Source organism: Balaenoptera acutorostrata, chromosome 15 (genome assembly GCF_949987535.1).
Source record: "Balaenoptera acutorostrata chromosome 15, mBalAcu1.1, whole genome shotgun sequence".
NCBI lineage: Eukaryota > Metazoa > Chordata > Mammalia > Artiodactyla > Balaenopteridae > Balaenoptera > Balaenoptera acutorostrata.
This window is the reverse complement of record NC_080078.1, coordinates 40,557,732-40,576,283: the sequence shown is the minus strand read 5'-3', so window position 1 is coordinate 40,576,283 and position 18,552 is coordinate 40,557,732. Positions and strand designations below refer to the sequence as shown.

Genomic DNA, 18,552 nt, shown 5'->3' with positions numbered 1-18,552 from the left:
TGAGCTTCCTGCAGGTTTGGGGCCAACAGGACTCAAAACCCAAAAGAACAGTGTTGTTTTCCTTCCCGCCCCAAATCGAATAAAATCTCAGAACTCCAGATTTTAGAAATGAAGAACTCGCCAGGGGCATGATGGGAATAGCTTAGGACCAGAAAATGAGACCTGAGCTGTCCAGCTGTGCCGCCCATGAGCTGTGTGACCTTAGACAAGTTACTTTACTTCTGGACTGGCTACTGAGGCACTGGCTGCAGGCTCAGTAAGTCCCCTCCTGCTGCCCCTCCAGCCAACCATGCAGTGTCCCTTCTTCCAGCTGCAGCCCGGCCGGAACTTGGTCTAAAGACTGCACGTTTCACAAGTGCCCCAAGTCGTGACAAAGTGATGAGTCTGCCCTTGGGCATATCCAGGCTCTGATCGTCCCAAGGGCACGAACTGGTGAAGAAACAGAAGCTGCACTTCGGTGTGTGGACCAGCCGGCACTCTGAGGAGTTCTAAAAAAAGGAAACCACTCGACTAAGCCTAATCTTACTGAGTCACTGTGTTCACTGTTTTCTCAGAGATTAATATTCTCTGAGTAACAAAGTTCACAGTCAAGCTCTGAACTTCTGTTAGCAGTGGCTTTATTTGCTTCTTCCTCGGGACAAAAGAGTAATGATTAAATGAACCCTAAGTCAGCTTTCCACACACACTTCTGCAATGTGTTAACACTTACAAAAGTGTAAATGTGTTGAAAGCAGAGAATACCTGTGGTTTTATTCCTCACCAATGTCAGCTGAGGTCTCAAAACTAATTTTGCAGCAGAATTACCTGGAGTGCTGGTTAGCAGGATTCTTGGGCCCCAACCTCAGGAATCCAAAAGTTCCCCTAGGCAGAGATATAAGTGACTATTAGCATTTCCCAATTTCTGGAGTCAAGTGGAGCGCTGGGAGCTGTTTACATCACATCACATCCCTGTGCTCAAAACCCTCCCCACGGCAGCCCCCCCGCCCCGACATACCTGCACGGAGGAGCGGTGCAACTCATACAGGTGGGGCCACACGTCACAAGGCGAAGCCACAGAAAAGACCTTCTCCTTCTAGACTCCTGGCTCTACCTACAAAGCTGATCCTTGAAAAGGGCAGTCTTGGGCCCGCAGAGCTTCTCGGAGGCCTGTTAATGTACACTCACTAAAAGCACTGCTTTGCAGAAGAGAAAACAAATTCAGGATGAAAGAATGACAAGCAGCTTATCGGTAAACCAGCAGCCAGCACTATTTTCTAGATAATTTTGAAAGAAGTACTTTGATCAAAGCGTATCCTTTTTTGGCTCCCAAATAAATCAGAGAGGAGACAAAAGCCCGGCATTTGGATAAACATTTGGAATAAGAGAAAGACTCCCAACTTTTATACCAACTTTTTCATTCAATCAGAGGAGGAGGGAGCTGTGGCCTTAACGCTAATTGTCTGAAATACCCAAACCTCCACACCTAACCCCACACATGGAAGGCAGAATCCTTTATCCCCAATTCAGCCATGAATAATTACACGAGAGAGAAATTAAAAATGCTTCCTTTATTACATAAAGCCAGTACTGCTACTTCTAAATTCCACTGTTTGTGCATCTCTGTGTTGTTCAGTGTTACACCTGTGATGTGAAAGGCAGTCACTTCCAGGTGTCCTCAGCGTGGCTTCCCGCGGCTGTCGACCGTCACACCCGCTCCCCGCTTCAGACAGTCGGCAAACTACTCTAGGAAATTAAGAAGCTTGCCCAGGCCCCAGAGTAAACATAATGTTCTTCCAAACCTTATTGTACCAGAAGCAACACAGTTCTGAAGGAGACACAATTAAAGATATCCTGGTATCCCAGTCTGTCAATACACCACCTCACCATTTTCATCAACAAAGTGGATTACACTGGAGCCCTAATTTGCATTATAATTCGTTGTTACAAGACAGTGCACATTCTCCAGGTTTCCAAGATGCAAGGTCACTCTCAGAACAGCCTCCCGACTAGACCAGCGAGCAGCTGCAGGTGCAGGAGCTGCTTCCTGTGTGCCAACTACGTGCATAAAGTAGTGCTGTGCAAGATCAGTGCTGGTTCTAAGCAGTCTCCACCACACGTCTGGTAGAATCTTACATAGTTTAGTAAGTACATTAGTGCTGTTACATGTTGTGAGGAGAATTATTTTCCATTATTCAGTTTAGCTCAACAGAGAAAAAAGAATTTGGGCCAAAATTATAACCAGATTATGACCAATTCTCTAAGCAAAAGAAACAAAGTAACTGCTGAGGTTAATGAAGATGCAGTAATTGTCTTCATGTGGCCTTGGACTGTTTTGTGAACTGCACTATTAAAAATCATGAGCTTAACAAAAATCTTTACAAGTCAACTAATCAAAACAGGCATTTGGCCAGTAAGAATTTAATTTCACACCAATACAACTTTAGAGTTTAGATTTATTTAGGGCCATTTGCACATGTTCATGGAATAGTTTACCCTAGCAAATGACAAGACAGCTCCCCTCAGCGAGTCCCTGGCCTAAACGTATCAGCTTTACTTACATAGCAAAAGGATAACATTAAACACGGAAGCTTTCAGTTTGTGGCACCGAGTGATGGTCTACACAGGGCATCCTTCAAAAGCTACAATTAAGGATCCACCTAGCTTTTCAGCAATACAAGCCCGATTGAGGTCTTCTGGCCCATTTGCTTGACATTCATGTTTTATGCCTAGGGAGGAAAAACAACAATTCTATTTAGAATTATGGCAGTAGCTTACCTATTTCTCTAAGATATCAAACCGTTTTAAACGACCAGTTCAAACATGGGTGGGAAAGCCGTGGCATATACAAACCACGGAATACCACACAGTGATGAGTACTCTGCAACCGCATGCATCATCACGAATGACTCTCACAGACTAATGCTGACAAAAAGAAGCCAGACTTAATAGCGTATGTTCTAGACGGTTCCACTCGTATAACACAAAATCAGCCAGAGCTACCTTATGCTGTTAGGAGCCAGGGGACTGGTGTCCCTGGGGGGAAGAAGTAGGGGCAGTGGTGTGAGGAGGGGCACCAGTAAGGCTTTGGGGCGCTGGTCATTAAACCAAGAAACAACCGTAATTCACGTACGCTTTTCTACAGATGCGCTGCATTTCAGCAAGTTAAAAAGCAGGTCTAGGAATAATTTTTCTTGGTTTTTGAAATATACATAAACATATGCATTTGATGTTTTGATTGCACAGTTGATTTAGTCAACTGAATTGAGGAATAGGAGCACTTACAAATGGGATCACTTCTGCTCTAGAAAACAGGTCTCCAGTGGTACCACACAATACATCTAAGAAATCTATCACGATGAAGACTGTGTGAAATGTTTTACTGATCACCTTCTCATAAAAATTACAACACCACACTGCACAAAAGGAGCTCAATTATGGAATCATATACAGTAGCTTCTCTGTAAACAGCTGCTCTCTTTTAAACAGCTGCACTTTCTGATTTTCCATAATTTTAAGACCATTTCTTAAGCCGCTGAAAGCACAGCAGGTCAGCTTTTGGACCACTCAGGACTGACTGGAGAAAGCCAGCGATGGTTTCACCAGGAAGAAAGGCACCAGGGAGACAGTCTTTCACGTCAGCAGATCAAGTCCACGGAGCAGCTCCTTTACTGGAAGGCACCGCAGAGCGAGGAGGAGGAATCCACTCCGACGCCCTCCGGGGTGCCCTGTGCCGGTGCTGGAGCTAAGGGGTCACGTCAGAACACCAGTTCCCTGGCCGGTGCACACACTTCCAGGGGGCAGCCCGACACCAAACCAAGCACACGAGGAGCCTGACAAGGACTGCACGATGCAGGAAAGGAAGCGAGAATCTTGTTTCCCCAAGGAAAACAAGCTAGGGCAAACCTGATCTACTACAAGAATATAAAGATCAGTCACAGTAAAACAAACAAAAAGAAAACGACCCCAGGCCGAGCCCTCGCGACCGCGGCTCTCCCAGCGGCCTGCAGCAGCCACGGCAGGAAGGTAGGGGGCCACCTCGTCTACCGCGCACCTCCCATTCACCGCTGGGAGGACCCGGCCCGTGGAGGCCACACAGCAGTCAGACAAGCTTAGCCCTCAGCGGGCTAAGGGCACTTGCCCCACGCTCTGTCCATCATGCCAACATCTCCTCCTGCCTGGAGACAGTAAGCGCGTCCAGGCCATCTCATCAGGATCCCACGCGCCCAGCGGCAAGTCAAATATAACTGGCCAGCCCAAGGACTGAGGCCACTTTCCTTTGGACACAGATGACTCTATAACCTAAAATCATACCATTCCAAAGAAAAGCCAGCGACAAGAGCAGCCCTTCCCATTTATGAACATTTCCTTTGTGCAACTTTGTTCTATCAACTACATTCAGAGGCAACAGCAAATTTATTACTTAGTATGACCAGTTAGTCCCCACCTGCTACGTGAGAAACTTGACAGCATCTCAAACTAGTTTCACACCAGCCTGAACAGGAGTACACACACAGCGTCGAGGGAACAGAATATCGAACACAGGCCTTTCGGCCCAGGGTGGCCTGTGCAAGGCAGAGACGTGCAGAAAGCCAGGTCAGCCTCCAGGGTTTTCCTCTAAACAAGCAGTGATGCCCTCCTCTGTGGTCAGGGCCCTCCAAGGAGAGTAAGGTGTTTCTTAGAAAAGGTGGTCCCCATGCCAGGGCTCACGACACAGCCGAATACCTGGCAGTCAACTAGACCTTACCTTGAAATTTCTTTTTGATCGCATCCTTGGAGCTCGCATAGATCATTTTACTTTTCAGAGGTGCTAGTTCTGGAGCCCTGGATACAGAAGCGCCAAAGAAGAAAAACACTGGTTTAGAGACAGTTCAATTTACATCTTGTTAAATAAACATCTGCAGCAGTGGGCAGGGGCAGGGAGGGTCCTCAGAATCTTCTGGGAGAGCTTCTCTAACTACACAATTTTTCCATTTCCACTCCTCAGACTGTGATGACTGAGCATATACAGAATAACTCAGGTTGACCAAGGCAGGGAAAAAGTTGAGGACCAATGATCAGAAATCGGTTAATGGCACTAGAATAAAAGAAACAACACTGGATAATTCACTGTATGACCCAACTGTTTTCTTGAAGATAATTGTTTTTCATTTGTATCAATAAAGGCTTGAGTTCAGGCTAATAACTACCATCTTTGTATGAGGTTTTTAATACTTTCTGGTGGAAAAGTTTCAAAATACAGAAAAGTACAGAGAATAATCTGTAAGTCAAGTATCTGCCACCCAGAATTAAGAAATGCTAGCAATTTTTGCTTCAGGTTGTTTTCTGGAAAAGAATGTATATAAAGTCCAAGTCCCCTTACTGCCCCTGCCCACCCGGTCCCTTCATTCACATCTGTTCCAGCAGCAAATTCTGACCTCAGGCACTCGTTTTCCATCTCAGTCTAACATAATAAAACATGTCACAAGGATTTCTTTTTCTAAGCTTAATGGCAATTCAGCAATCATTATGTCTTAATTGTTAATATAACTATTACCTTGTATTTACAAAATTTTTAGTGCCTCCCCCTCTTGAATGAATACTGGAAGCACAGCATACGCTTTACCATGTTCTTTACCAGCAACGTTGAGAGTAACAGAAATACTAACAATGCACAGAAAAATCTCATCTACTCAAACTGCACATCTACGAATGCATTGTCTCTCACTATACACCAAACCTCAGGCCTGCCTGCATTCCACACCACCACGATTCCATTTAGCTGCCATATTTCCAGGACATTCCACAGTCATGAACACCGTGGCCCGGTGGGGCCCTCACCTAGTCTGCCGCCCACACAGCGGGCTGAATCTCTTCTTGGGAACAAGGCGAAGGGCAGTTTCTCGGTCTCTCAGCGCATATTCCTCACAACTCTGAGGTCCAAGGAGGGAGGCAAAGCCACAACAAGGACCTCAGATGCACCAGCTACAAAATTAAGTGGGTGCTTTTCTTATGCAAAATAGGTCAGGGACAAAAATAGCTTTAGCTGTTCTGATTTTACTCTAACCAGATCTTTAAAATACTTGAAGTAAGAGCCGTTCCCTGGGCCCTAAACAGAGCCTGTTATGGAAAACTCCTATAAGGTTTTATCTTTCTTTTAAAAAGTAATAATGCAAAAATAAGACACTGCACTAACACTGAATCTTCTCTTCTTCATTCTACTTTTATTTTCCAAATGTTCTTTAATAAGGATGTATCATTTTCATAGTGGATAAAAATCCAGGATAAAAAATAGTGCAAATGAAGGAAATATTAACCAATTTAAAAGCTTAAACCTTTACCTGCCATATCTGCCATTCAAGAGTAAATCCCAGAAGAGCCAGGGCTTTAGCTGTTTTTTTCACAGCTATTTTCCCAGCCCTAACACAATGCCTGGCATGTAGCAGAAATAAAAGTTTAAAGGATGCACCTTCATTCAACATGCTCAGTTTTAAGTCTCACTACTATCTTTATGCATTTGTGTCTGTGGCCGCCAGGCTCCTTCCACAGTGAGCGCCCAATACGCGCATCTGACCTCACCAGGTGCAGCCAGGGCTGCAAGGGACTGAGCTGAGGCCTAGGGTTACATTCCCTGAGACCTGAACTCTTTTGACTTCCCAGCCCCATGGTCCCACGCTGTTGGTGGCACACAGCTGAGAGTTAAGCCCCTCCTTGCCTTGCCCGGCTCAGGCCAGAGTCCAGAGGACACTCACTCCCCCCAAATCAGAGGCTGTTACCACTTCCCCCTTCCCCTTGGAAGCCAGAGAAGATTCTCACTGTGTAAGAATTCCATATCAAGGAATGTACTACATACAATACAATTAGATGAGGAATATAGGGTGACTTTTAAGTCAAGCTTAATCTCAAATATGAACTTACTTGAAAAGACCAGGATAACTAATTTAAACAGCCTTTTAAGGCCATGTAAATCACTTTATAGCACAGTTTCACTATTTACAGCAACGCTGTCCAATAAACAGAGTTTTCTGCAGCGAAGGAAATGTTCTGTACCGGTGCTGTGCTACCTAAAAAGGTAGCCACTAGTCACATGTGGCTACTGAGCATTTGAAATGTGGTGATTCAACTGAGAAACTGAACTTCAGACTTTCATTTCAACAGCCCTAAGAGGCTAGTAGCTACCCTACTGGACAGTGTGAACGCAGAGCAAATTCCAGCTGGAGGCCACGCCAGCACCAACTTCAAAGGCAGCAAGCCACAGAGGCACAAGTGAAGTGGGAGGCTGGTTCCTGGCAGGGCGTGCTGGAGAAGAATTTGGTGAGGTGCTTAAGCTAATAGTAAGAGATTAACTCTGAGATTCACAAAGGTTCAATATTTCTAACAACGCTTACCACAAAAAAAACATCAACTCCTCTTTCCTGGATTCCTTTGTTTCGAAGCTTGCATCATACAAAGCATAGCGACAATCTTTTTCAGGAAGCATTCCCACAAAATGCTTGAAAGGATCAGTTATGGTTACACCGATATCTCCAACCAAGATCTCTTTGCCTTCTTCTACAATGATGCACTTTTTGTCTGCACTGAGACAAAAAATGACAGCTTTCTTTCTTTTCTTGATTTCTTCTGGTGTGGAGCACTTCCGAACTTTCATGTCATAAAAAATGCGACATACTTCATCAGCAACTTGCACTCCTGAGGCCTAGAATGAGAAGGGGAAAAAAATCATAAGGAGATAAGGAGGCTTACAGTTTTTATCATGCAAAACACTACGTAACTTCTGGTTTACAGACTGGCATACACTTAAATTTTTTAAGGTATATTTACCATCTAATAGGAAGACTAGAAAATCTGGGCTGCAAACACTAATTTCAGTCATTAAACTTTTAAAAAGATTACCTATCTAAGCCATTCATCACTCTTATGCGGGAGTTAAGGGAAGATTCAGCCACAGCCGCTCCTCCAACCCTGAAACCTGGAAAACAGTGCTTTCTGGGGTGCTGAATTAGTTTCTTCTTACACAGGTTTGCTCAGAGCCCTGACTGGGGCAGTCATCTCCCCAGTTTGGGTGTTAACAATACCCGAAATTCTTTTCATAACGAATAATAGATGGTCAGAGTGGCTGGGTTGGGAAAATTCCACTCCTACAGCACATCCTTCGCTAATAAAAGAATTGAAAGGTCTTTGTTCTACTCACATGTCAAAATTATATGATTAATATCCAGTAACATATCAGTTACATACCTGTAAAATTTCATTTATAAAATCTCCAAGTTTTAAATTAAAATTAGAATAAATGAGACTGCTAGGAGACTAGATCATTACCGTTCCCACCGCAAGAAAAGAAATGATAATTATGTGATGTGATAGAAGTGTTAGCTAACCTATGGTGGTAATCATATTGCAATATATAAATGAAGCAAAAATCAACACCTTGTAAACCCTAAGCTTACATAATGTTATATATCGATTATATCTCGATTAAAAATAAATATTTACTGCTATAACAAAGAGGATAGCTTAATTTAGGATTATACTGACTACAGAAAATAACCTTTTACCATGTTATACTTGCTATTCCAAAATGAAGAAGTGGTTACATAAGATCTTGATAACCAAAGATCTAAAATCACTTTTTGATCTTTTCACCTTCTTTAAGGAATGTGCCATTTCCATTAACTTTATAATTTTTTATGCTTCATTAACTACTTTGGTTTACATGTTAGCTTTTCTAAAGCAAGAATTATAAACTTAATAGAATTTAAATACTAAACAATGCCAAAATGTTAATGATACCCAAAATTAACATCACGTCATTTGATTAAATATAAATGCGTGTGAGATGAAAAAATAACCTGCACACTAGGAAAAAAATATTTGCAAATCGTATATCCAATAAGAAACTTGTATCCAGAATATATAAAGAAACCTTATAACAACAATAAAAAAGACAACCCAATTTAAAAATGGGCAAGCAATTTGAATAGACATTTATCCAAAGAAGGTTTTTAAAAAACGGTCAAGAAGCACTTGGAAAAAACGCTCAGCACCATTAGTCATTAGGTAAGTGCACATCAAAACCACAATGAAAAACTACTTCACACCCACCGGGATGGCTGTGGACAGAAACAAATGTTGGTGAGGCTGTTGAGAAACTAGGGCCCTTAAATGTTGCTGAAAGAACTGCAACAGTGGTGCAGCAGCTTCAGGAAACCATCTTGCAGCTCCTCAAAACATTAAACATGGAGTTAACACACAGCAACACCACTCCTCGGTGTAGACACAGGAGAAATGAAAACATATGTCCATACAAAAACCTGTGCATGAAAGTTCATAGCAGCATTATTTCTAACCGCCAAAAAGTAGAAAGAACCCAATGTTTATCAGCTGATGAATAAACAAAATGTGGCATATCCATACAACGGAATATTATTCAGCCATAACAGAATGAGGTGCTGATACCCGCTACATGACACATGAACCTTGAGAAGCACCATGCTAAGTAAAGGACCAGACATACGAGGCCACACTGCTCACAAGTCTATTCCCTGAAATGTTCAAAACAGTCACATCCGTGGACAGGAAGCAGATTAGTGGTTTCCAGTGGCGAAGGGGAGAGGGAATGCAGAGTGACTACTAATGGGACGGGCAACTTTTTGGAGTGATGGAATGTTCTGGAATTTGACAGTGGTGATGGATGCACAACTCTGGAAACATACTGAAAATCAGCGAACTGTACTTTATGATATGTGAATTATATCTCAATAAAGTTGTTACTTAAAAATGCATGTAAGAATTCTGGGGGTTAAAATACACAAAGATCCTAGCAGTTACTTAGTATTAAGGTAACTGGACTACTTAATCATCTCTTTCATTAAAAGAGCTCACCTCAATCCCATCTAATCTAATCTACATCTAATCATAATCCACTTCAATCCTACCTCATCTAACCCTAAATGAACATTTTACTCTAACAAAGAGGAATATATAGAAAATTAAGGCTAGAAAACTACCTCCAAAGTTACACAATCTTACCGCTTTCCCATTTTTAAAAAATACTACCTCAAACCTTCTTTTATTGCTTTAGGAGTAGTGTTGTTCTGATATTCACAGTTCATCTATGGAAAGCAAGTTAAGAATCTTTATTTTGATTTTTTGAATAGAGATGAATAAAATGTTCAAAGTGACAAAAATTAACAAGGAATTAGAAACAGACCCTAATTCCTCTAACTCCCTAGTCCATAACGGTGATTTGTAAATCACATTTGACTAACCCATCTTTAAAAGCATGAAGGAAACATTTGAAGCCTTAAATCCAAACAATTAATATTTGAATGTATCTGTCAATATCTAAGTGAAGTATTTCAAACAACACTCAATTCCGACTTGGAAATTAAATTAATTACCTATCAGTAACTGAAAACAGAAAGTAAATGTGTATCCTGCAATCATAACGCAACTAACCTCAGCCAAATCTGGCTGTAACTTACAGGCACCTTAAAAGCCTCAGTAAGGAGGAATTTTGGCTTTTTTCTATCTGAAATGAGGAATGTGGAGGTTTCTGATGAGGGGAATACTACAGACATTTATGCTTGAGGAAACGAACAACGAAGACTGTGAAGAAGAAGCTGGCAAAGACACTGGAAGCAGGAAGACCACTTCTGAGGCAACTGCCAATATCCAGAGAAAGCTCTGAACTACAGCAGTGCTGCTGAAAACAAAAACAAATCCAAGGACATTTCAAAGCAGAGCCAATACAGCTGAGTGAAACAGGAAGGAAGAGCATCAAAGACGACCCTGGATGGATTCTCCAGACTGGTGACTAGAAAGACTGGTGGATAAACAGAAGGGGGAGGATGGGCACAGTTTAACACGTTAATCTTGAAGAATGTGCAAGACATCTAGGTGGAGATGACCAGTTAGTAACTGGAAACAGCACAAATCTAATAGGAAGGCTCCACTTAATCGGTATTTTGGACCAAAGTCAGTACCACGGAGGCATATCATCATTAAGTAGCAAAAGAGAAACAAGTCAATGGAATTAAGAAGAAATTATCAGAAGGCTAAGAAGAAAAAGTAAGAAGGGGGAAAAGACCATCTTGAAAGCCAAGGGAAAATATTTCCAGAAGGGAGGTCAGCAATACCAGAAACTGTGAAGTTCGAGAATGAATGGAAACGGACCACTGGGCTTGATGACTGGGCCTCTGAGCATTTCAGGAGACGGAGGGATGGGCAGGAGTCCAGGGCAGCAGGCTGGGGATGCACAGGGAACTGAGGTACAGCAGACAGGATGGCTGATGGCGAAGGGGAGGACTGAACGCTGACTTCCAATGCATGGAAGTGGTCTTCCACTGGGGAGACGCAGCCACACTAACAGTTTAAGAGCTTGAAGGAACAAGAGAAAGAAAGCCAAACACTAAAGAAAAAGAAAAAAATACTAATATTGAGAACTTCTATTGTCACACACTTCTAAATCACCATTCTATGAACTAGCTACTATTACTGTTTGCATCCTACAGATCGGGAAATTGAGGCACAGAAAGATTAAGTAACTTGGCCAGGGTCACACAGAAACTGACAGAAGAACTGAGGTTTGAACTCAGGAGATTTGGCTCCAGAGGGAGGATACTTAACCACTCAAACAACACAGTCAGAATCCTAACAAGACTGATGAGATGCAGGGCACAGATGGGGGAGTCAGTCTTAGGAAAGACTATGCCTTTATTCCTCTAAAATATGAAGAGGGAGGGTAAAGATGATGGGGAGTTCCAAAGGGAATCCTCTAAGGACCAGCAAAGGGATCCGAGGACCCCACAGGTTCAGTGAGGTCAGAGAGGCAACGGTTGAGCAATCTGGCAGAAAGCAGATGCTGATGGAGGTGTTGGTGGAAAGGAAGGACTCTGCATTCTCCCGAGGTATCCACACTCGAGGTTTCCATCACCTAATCCAAATGACTCGCACATTGTTCAGACTTCTGCCTTTCTGAGCTCACAGCCTTTACACCCAATTGCCCATCTAACATCTGCAGCTGGATGTTTCAAAGGGATCTGATGCTCAGCATGTCCAAAACCAGATACAGGTTGCTCCTTCTCATCAGTCTTCCTTTCCCAGTACACACCACCATCCCAGTTTCATATAAGCCCCAAACCTAAGAGACATCTTCAACAATCCTTTACCCTCACCTCACTTAGCCCTTTGAATTTCCAAGTTTTTCTCCAAGATACTCATTTCTCCCCATTTCTGTTGCCATTCTCCCAGCCCAAGCTACCACTGCCTATTACTGGAACTGTGCCAGTAACCTCTCAAGCCGCTGCAGGGGAGGGAGACGAGGACATAAGTGCACCCAGGAAGACCACGTTCTCCAGCCTTCCTCGCAAGCTCAGCTGGGGCCACAAGACTGAGACCTGCTCAATGAGAGGTGGGCACCGTGACAGAAAGCACTGCCAGCCCGGGCCCTTTAAAGCTGATCTTCAAGCTCTGCCTTCCCCTGCAAAGATGACCGTGGCAGACACACTTCAAGACAGAAGAGGGCTGCCCAACCCCACTGCGCTGCACGATAGAGATAAACCTTTATTATTAGGCCACTGATATTTGGCGTTCAATTTGTCATCCCGAACACAACAGACTGCTCACGCCCCCCGTGATCCCCTCCACTCCCCCAATTCATCCTCTGCACTGCAGCCACAGATCTGGAACAGGAATCCCATCACCGTGCGTAAAGCACTTCAGTGGCGGCTTTCCACTGATCTGCGGGGGAAATGGCAGTAACTCTTTGGCAGGCGTGATCCGGCCCCGCCCACCTCTGCAGCCCTACCTTCCAGCACCCGTGCGCAGAAGTTCAGGAAGCTCACTACCGGCCTTCTGTCAGTTGTCTGCATTCAGGCTCCCTCCCGGCTCGGGGCCTCTGCTCACTGTGCCTCATTCACTCTTTACACCTCAGATCAATTCTCACTTGGAAAACAAGTTGTTTGAGTCAAAACCACTATCACACGCTTCCGTGAGATCATATGCCTCGAGCCCATAGCGCTTACTACAGTCTCGATGTCCTACCTTCAAGATTACTTGACTGTCTCCCCAAAGGGGCAGTAAGCTCCTTAAGACTATGTGTCTGTCTTGTTCACTTTTGTGTTCCCTTGAGGAAATCAAGGATAAATCAGACCCTCAAGGAAGTGTACTGATTAGTGGAGAAGATAAAGAGCACATATAGTGCTTCAATACTTGGTAAAACGTTCATTATTCCTTGATAAACTCCAACAGAAGGGCGTTTAAAGAAGGTAGAGATCAAACTGGGACAGGGAGGGGACGCAGGTAAATCAAGGAGAGTTTCGCCTGGAAGGTGACTTAAAGCACTCCAAAATAAGGGGGCTGAAAGGATGAAAAGACAGTTCCTGACAAACAGAACGCAGTTCGTCCAGTATGAGAGGAGGAAACCAGGATGTGGAGTGGGTTCGGGGGAGAGGCCACCAACGGCAGGCCCGAGTCTGGAGGCACTGGGTATTTTTTGGAAAATGCACGAAGCCATGCATGAGGGAGCCAGGACAGGAGGAGACTGGGGCAAGGAGACCACCTAAAGGCCACTGCGGTCGGCAAGGCCGGGGCCATGAGGCCTCCACCAGCGTGGCAGGCACAGTACAAGGAGGAGGAGGTGCGGACATGCCCTGTGCTCCACAGCCGCTGGCTGGGAAGGGAAGACGGCGAGGAAGCAGACAGAAGCCAGTGTTCATCCAGGTCAGTGACCAGGAGGCTGACTGATATCACCAAATGCTCATTTTCTCTCATCTTCCCACTGTGGTGGCTTTAGGGGCTTCGATGTTAGACAAGTACGATTTCTTTATGACTAGTAACACTGTAATACTAACTTCTGCCCTTGAAAGTAATTTAAAACATGCATGAGGCAACACGTACATTAGATTCAATTGTAATGAATAAAAGATGCTTGAATTTGTTAGACCTTGGTTTACTTAGTATATACTTGGAATACACTTGATATGGAAGATTAAACAACTGGTGCCTAGACTCTTGATAATGATTTTTATAAAGCTGAACTAAAATAAAACCGCGAGGGCAGACTGGGAAGGCAGGGGACACTGCCCCTCCGCCGGCTCACAGGCACCAGCAGGGCTCTTCTTCCACCTTTGGGGGGTGAACGGGAAAGCCTGGGGTACGGACTAGTGGGACGGAAAAAAGATAAGCTAATCCTTAAGTAACTACAGTTTATTAACTTTTTAGAGGCCAAAAGCACATAACTTGAAATTAAAGCACCAGAATTATGAGAGCAACAGCTCCACCCAAGCTTCCCCACTAACCAGCTGCGTCACCTCGGGCGTGTCATTTAACATCTCCTGAGTAAAAGAGTTCCTTCAACTGATTTACTTAGGGGCATGCACCAGGTCAGTAGGATCACCTGGGGATCCTGTTAAAATGCAGATTTTGCAGATTCTGATTCAGAATATAGGGGGGTAGAGTCTGAGATTCTGCATTTCCAATCAGCTCCAGGTGACAATCACTAAACTGTTGCTCTAAAATTTCAAGAAACATTAAAATCTTAGCTCATTGCTATTTTACTTCTTTGCCTACAAGTTTAACTTTTATAATGAAGCAGTAGTGATAGAGTACATTATAAAAACTAATAGGCCCAAAGTCAAAGCATTTTTGGGGCCACAGACTCCTGGTAAAGCCTATGGGTCCTTTCTCAACATAGTATTTCAATCAAAATAAAATATAGAGCATTAAAAAAGAAGCCAATTATACTGAAATACAGTTCATCTATCATGATGGTTAAGAATTCCTGTGAGTATTAAATTCTGTGGATTTGTTATCACAGAGACATTTCAATGAATCTCTTAAAAACAGTTGTAACGCTAATATTCAGAATAATTTATTCACTGTGTTTTTTACCTAATAGAAAAGATCCTCTCCCATAAGTCTCAGTTTTCAGTATTTCTCTAAAATGTTAATTATTAACATTTTAACTGCTCAGCTGTCAAGAAATCCAAAGTTTATTTTTTTAAAGCAAAACCAAATTCAGTTGCAATTTTAAATTTATTTCTAAAGAGTTATTTATATTCAACTGCAAAGTTTTAACAATAAAGACCATTAAAGGATACTCTGAAATAGGACCAAAATCTGCTGCACTGTTGGGAAAGAAAATCTTGAGAGCAAAAATAGATGGCTATTACAAGAGCCTTGTGATTACCTTAAAAAGATATGTTATCCACGACTTCAGTTTCTCTCTGTTCTGTACCAGTGACCACTGGAGAATAACAGTTGCTTTTAGAACTCCACCCCATGTCAAAATAGTTGCTGTTAAATGATTCTTCATTGTGTTTTTTAATTTATTAATTTATTTATTTTTGGCTGCGTTGGGTCTTCGTTGCAGCGCGCGGGCTTTCTCTAGTTGCGGGGAGTGGGGCTACTCCTCGTTGTGGTGCACGGGCTTCTCACTGCAGTAGCTTCTCTTGTTGCGGAGCACGGGCTCTAGGTGCACGGGCTTCAGTAGTTGTGGCTCGCGGGCTCTAGAGCACAGGCTCAGTAATTGTGGCGCACAGGCTTAGTTGCTCCGTGGCATGTGGGATCTTCCCGGACCAGGGGTCGAACCCGCGTCCCCTGCATTGGCAGGCGGATTCTTAACCACTGCGCCCCCAGGGAAGTCCCTCTTCACTGTATTTTATCTCACGTGACTACCAGTTTTAACTTGTTCCTGAAGCATAATGGATCTCAAACCTGAGAATCCTCTGGCAGAGCTTGTGTAAAACACTGATTCAGAGATTAAATGCATACTGTACAGGGAGGCATTGTCTTTATATTCAACATTCACCCAGTGTATGCTTCTTTAAATAAAGTTACTACTCACAAACAGAAGGGGAAGTAAAAGCTACGAAGACTATGAAACACTGGGTATTTTAAAGTTGTAGATGACTGAACACACTTAAAACATCAACTCTCTCCATTTCTAGAGTAAGGGTGGTAATCTTTGAAAGAAGCTCAAGTTTTCTTTTTTTTTAAAACGTTAAGGTTTTTTTGGGTTTTTTTTTTTTTTTTTTTGGCTGTGTTGGGTCTTCGTTTCTGTGCGCGGGCTTTCTCTAGTTGCGGCGAGCGGGGGCCACTCTTCATTGCGGTGCACAGGCCTCTCACTGTCACGGCCCCTCTCTTGTTGCAGAGCACAGGCTCCAGACACACAGGCTCAGTAGTTGTGGCTCACGGGCTTTGTTGCTCCGCGGCACGTGGGATCCTCCCAGACCAGGGCTCGAACCCGTGTCCCCTGCGTTGGCAGGCAGACTCTCAACCACTGCGCCACCAAGGCAGCCCCTCAAGTTTTCTGATTCAATTATTGTAGACAACTGAACCAGGCCAAAAACGAAATGTGATGGCTTACAGCAGCCCACCTTTCAACACAACTTCAGAAACAGTGGTCTGTGTCTATACTACCAAACTCAAGACTGGCTCCATAACTGATGCCAACTACACTTAACCCAGTCCTCACTGGAGAAAACAGGAAGGAAAGCTATTGTTTCGCCTCAGAAAACTACTGATTTTTAAAAAATTATTTTTCTAAGCTGAGAGTCTGAAACATTTGAAAGTAGAATACTGCATAGCAGACAAATACATTTTCAAATTTACAAACACCTGGCAGAAAAAAATGGCATTAATTAGATCCTTTCTCAACCTACCAACTCTTAAACACCCACCATAACTGCTAATCAAAGAAGTTGGGGAGTTTAAAAATGGGTTCACAATTATCCTTTATTTACACCATGCCTTGCACAAGGGCCAAGAGAATCAGAAAATTACTGACTACAGAATATTTAGGCTTTTGGCTACTACAACTGGTGCCTCTGAGCAATAATGTTCACACAACAAATAAAATGAGAGTGACAAGTACTTCAGGGACATTTTTACATGTAAGGTTTAAGAACCTCATGGATCCTGTGTCAAGATGGGAGGCAGAATACATACATTTAATTTATCTCCCTACCAAAACGCCACTGAGAGTTCAAATAAGAATGAATGAAATTAGTTTGAGAAGCATTTAGGTCCCTAGATCCCCTCCTGAACTCCACTCTGCCGCCACCCCACTCCCTGGAATTCTGGAGGTTATTCTCTGGAGGAGGTAAACAGTATGTCTTTCGGGCTTAGTTATCTTACTGAAAACAGGAAAATAGGTGGCCATATGCAAATGATGCTAAGACACCCCACCTCCAACACCACCTTGAAGCCGCGCTGAGCAACAGAACTTTCTGTGATGATACAAATGTTCTCTGTCTGCACTGTCCAATATGGCAGCCGCTACCACACATGGCTACTGAGCACATGAAATATGGCTAATGCAACTGAGGATTTTAAATAGTTTAACATAAAATAACACATAAAATTAACTCAATATGTACCAAAATAGTACATACTGGGTAAACAAATCTATAAAACATATTACGTAGTTTTCTGCCTTGGAAAAACACTCTACTATTGAGCTTTATGGATGCCTCCTGTCCTCAGGAACCACAGTCACTATACTATGCAGTAAAATAATGCCCCCAAGGGCAAGGATTTCAGCTCCAGTTTACTGTAATAATTATGGCCAACTATTTCTGGAGGTAAGGAAGCAATCTTGGGGGGATAAGAGACTTATAATAGACTCTTTTTTTTGGCGCAGGGATATTCTGAGTGTTAATTTGGAAGAGTCAAAACAACCAGACAGCTTAAAACTTTTATTTGAAACAGTAATTTCTACCTGTTCTCTGACGACCACAACTACAGATTTAAAAACCATACTGACATTTGATGTATCTCTCTCCTTTCTTCCCGTGACTATTAAATGGATGAACAGCAAAGACATGAAGGATGAGAACGGTCTTCTTTAACAGTCAAGACTGAGTCACACCACCTCTCACCATTATCCTCCGCACAACTATCAGCTACAGGTGTGAAGCAAAGTTCACAATGATGAAAACTGGGGCCTGCTGTGGGGCGAGCTAACAGGCTCTGCCTTAAAATCTGTTCCTGCCCAGTAAGTAAAGATCAGTCAGGCAAGCACACAGCAAATCCTCCATCCCTTGATAAGCCCAAAATGTCCAGAGCTGCTGAGTACAGTTTTCTAGACCGTGCCTGGCCAAGGGGGCCAGAAAGAGCTAAATTAAGCCCCTGCTCCACTAGCCAAGAGAGGCGCCTCTGCAGGCTGTGAAGCTGGCAGCAGCGCCATCTGCCTGCCTCCTGGGGCCGCGCCACCGAGGGAAGCGCCGTTCTGTCGTTTGCGCAAAGTCACTACACAGGCCAGCAGCGAGCCAGAAAATGTTCCAAGTTAACCCTCTGCCCTAATACACTGGCTCATCCCCCAAAGCCAGGGTGACTAAACTGTTAAATTTACAGCCCATTTCCACGTGTAGAAGTCTTTCATTCGCCTCATAGCAAAGTACAGACAACGTCCTTGAGACAGCCTATGTAGACCAAACAGCAACTCTCTACTAGCTGTATGTTAATGTTTAGAGTTCCACGAAAACAATTTTATGGTTACACCTTACTTAGTAGGGGAAAAAACTCATTCAATAACCTAAATTCTAGGAACCACCACCCATACCGCCACCAAAAGAAAAGAAACTTACAGAAAAA

At 43.4% G+C, this 18,552-nt stretch overlaps 1 protein-coding gene across 1 annotated transcript in view; it reads right to left on the bottom strand.

Annotated features, from left to right (window-relative positions):
* Positions 1-1,528: 1,528 nt before the first annotated feature.
* Positions 1,529-18,552, bottom strand: part of DSTN (destrin, actin depolymerizing factor) — a 37,660-nt gene continuing 20,636 nt past the window's right edge. The window contains exons 2-4 of the mRNA XM_057529176.1: positions 7,344-7,651; positions 4,724-4,800; positions 1,529-2,705 (exon numbers count right to left, since the gene is read on the bottom strand). Of these exons, the coding sequence (XP_057385159.1) occupies positions 2,596-2,705; positions 4,724-4,800; positions 7,344-7,651 (495 nt within the window). The 3' untranslated portion in view covers positions 1,529-2,595. The remainder of the gene's footprint in view (positions 2,706-4,723; positions 4,801-7,343; positions 7,652-18,552) is intronic.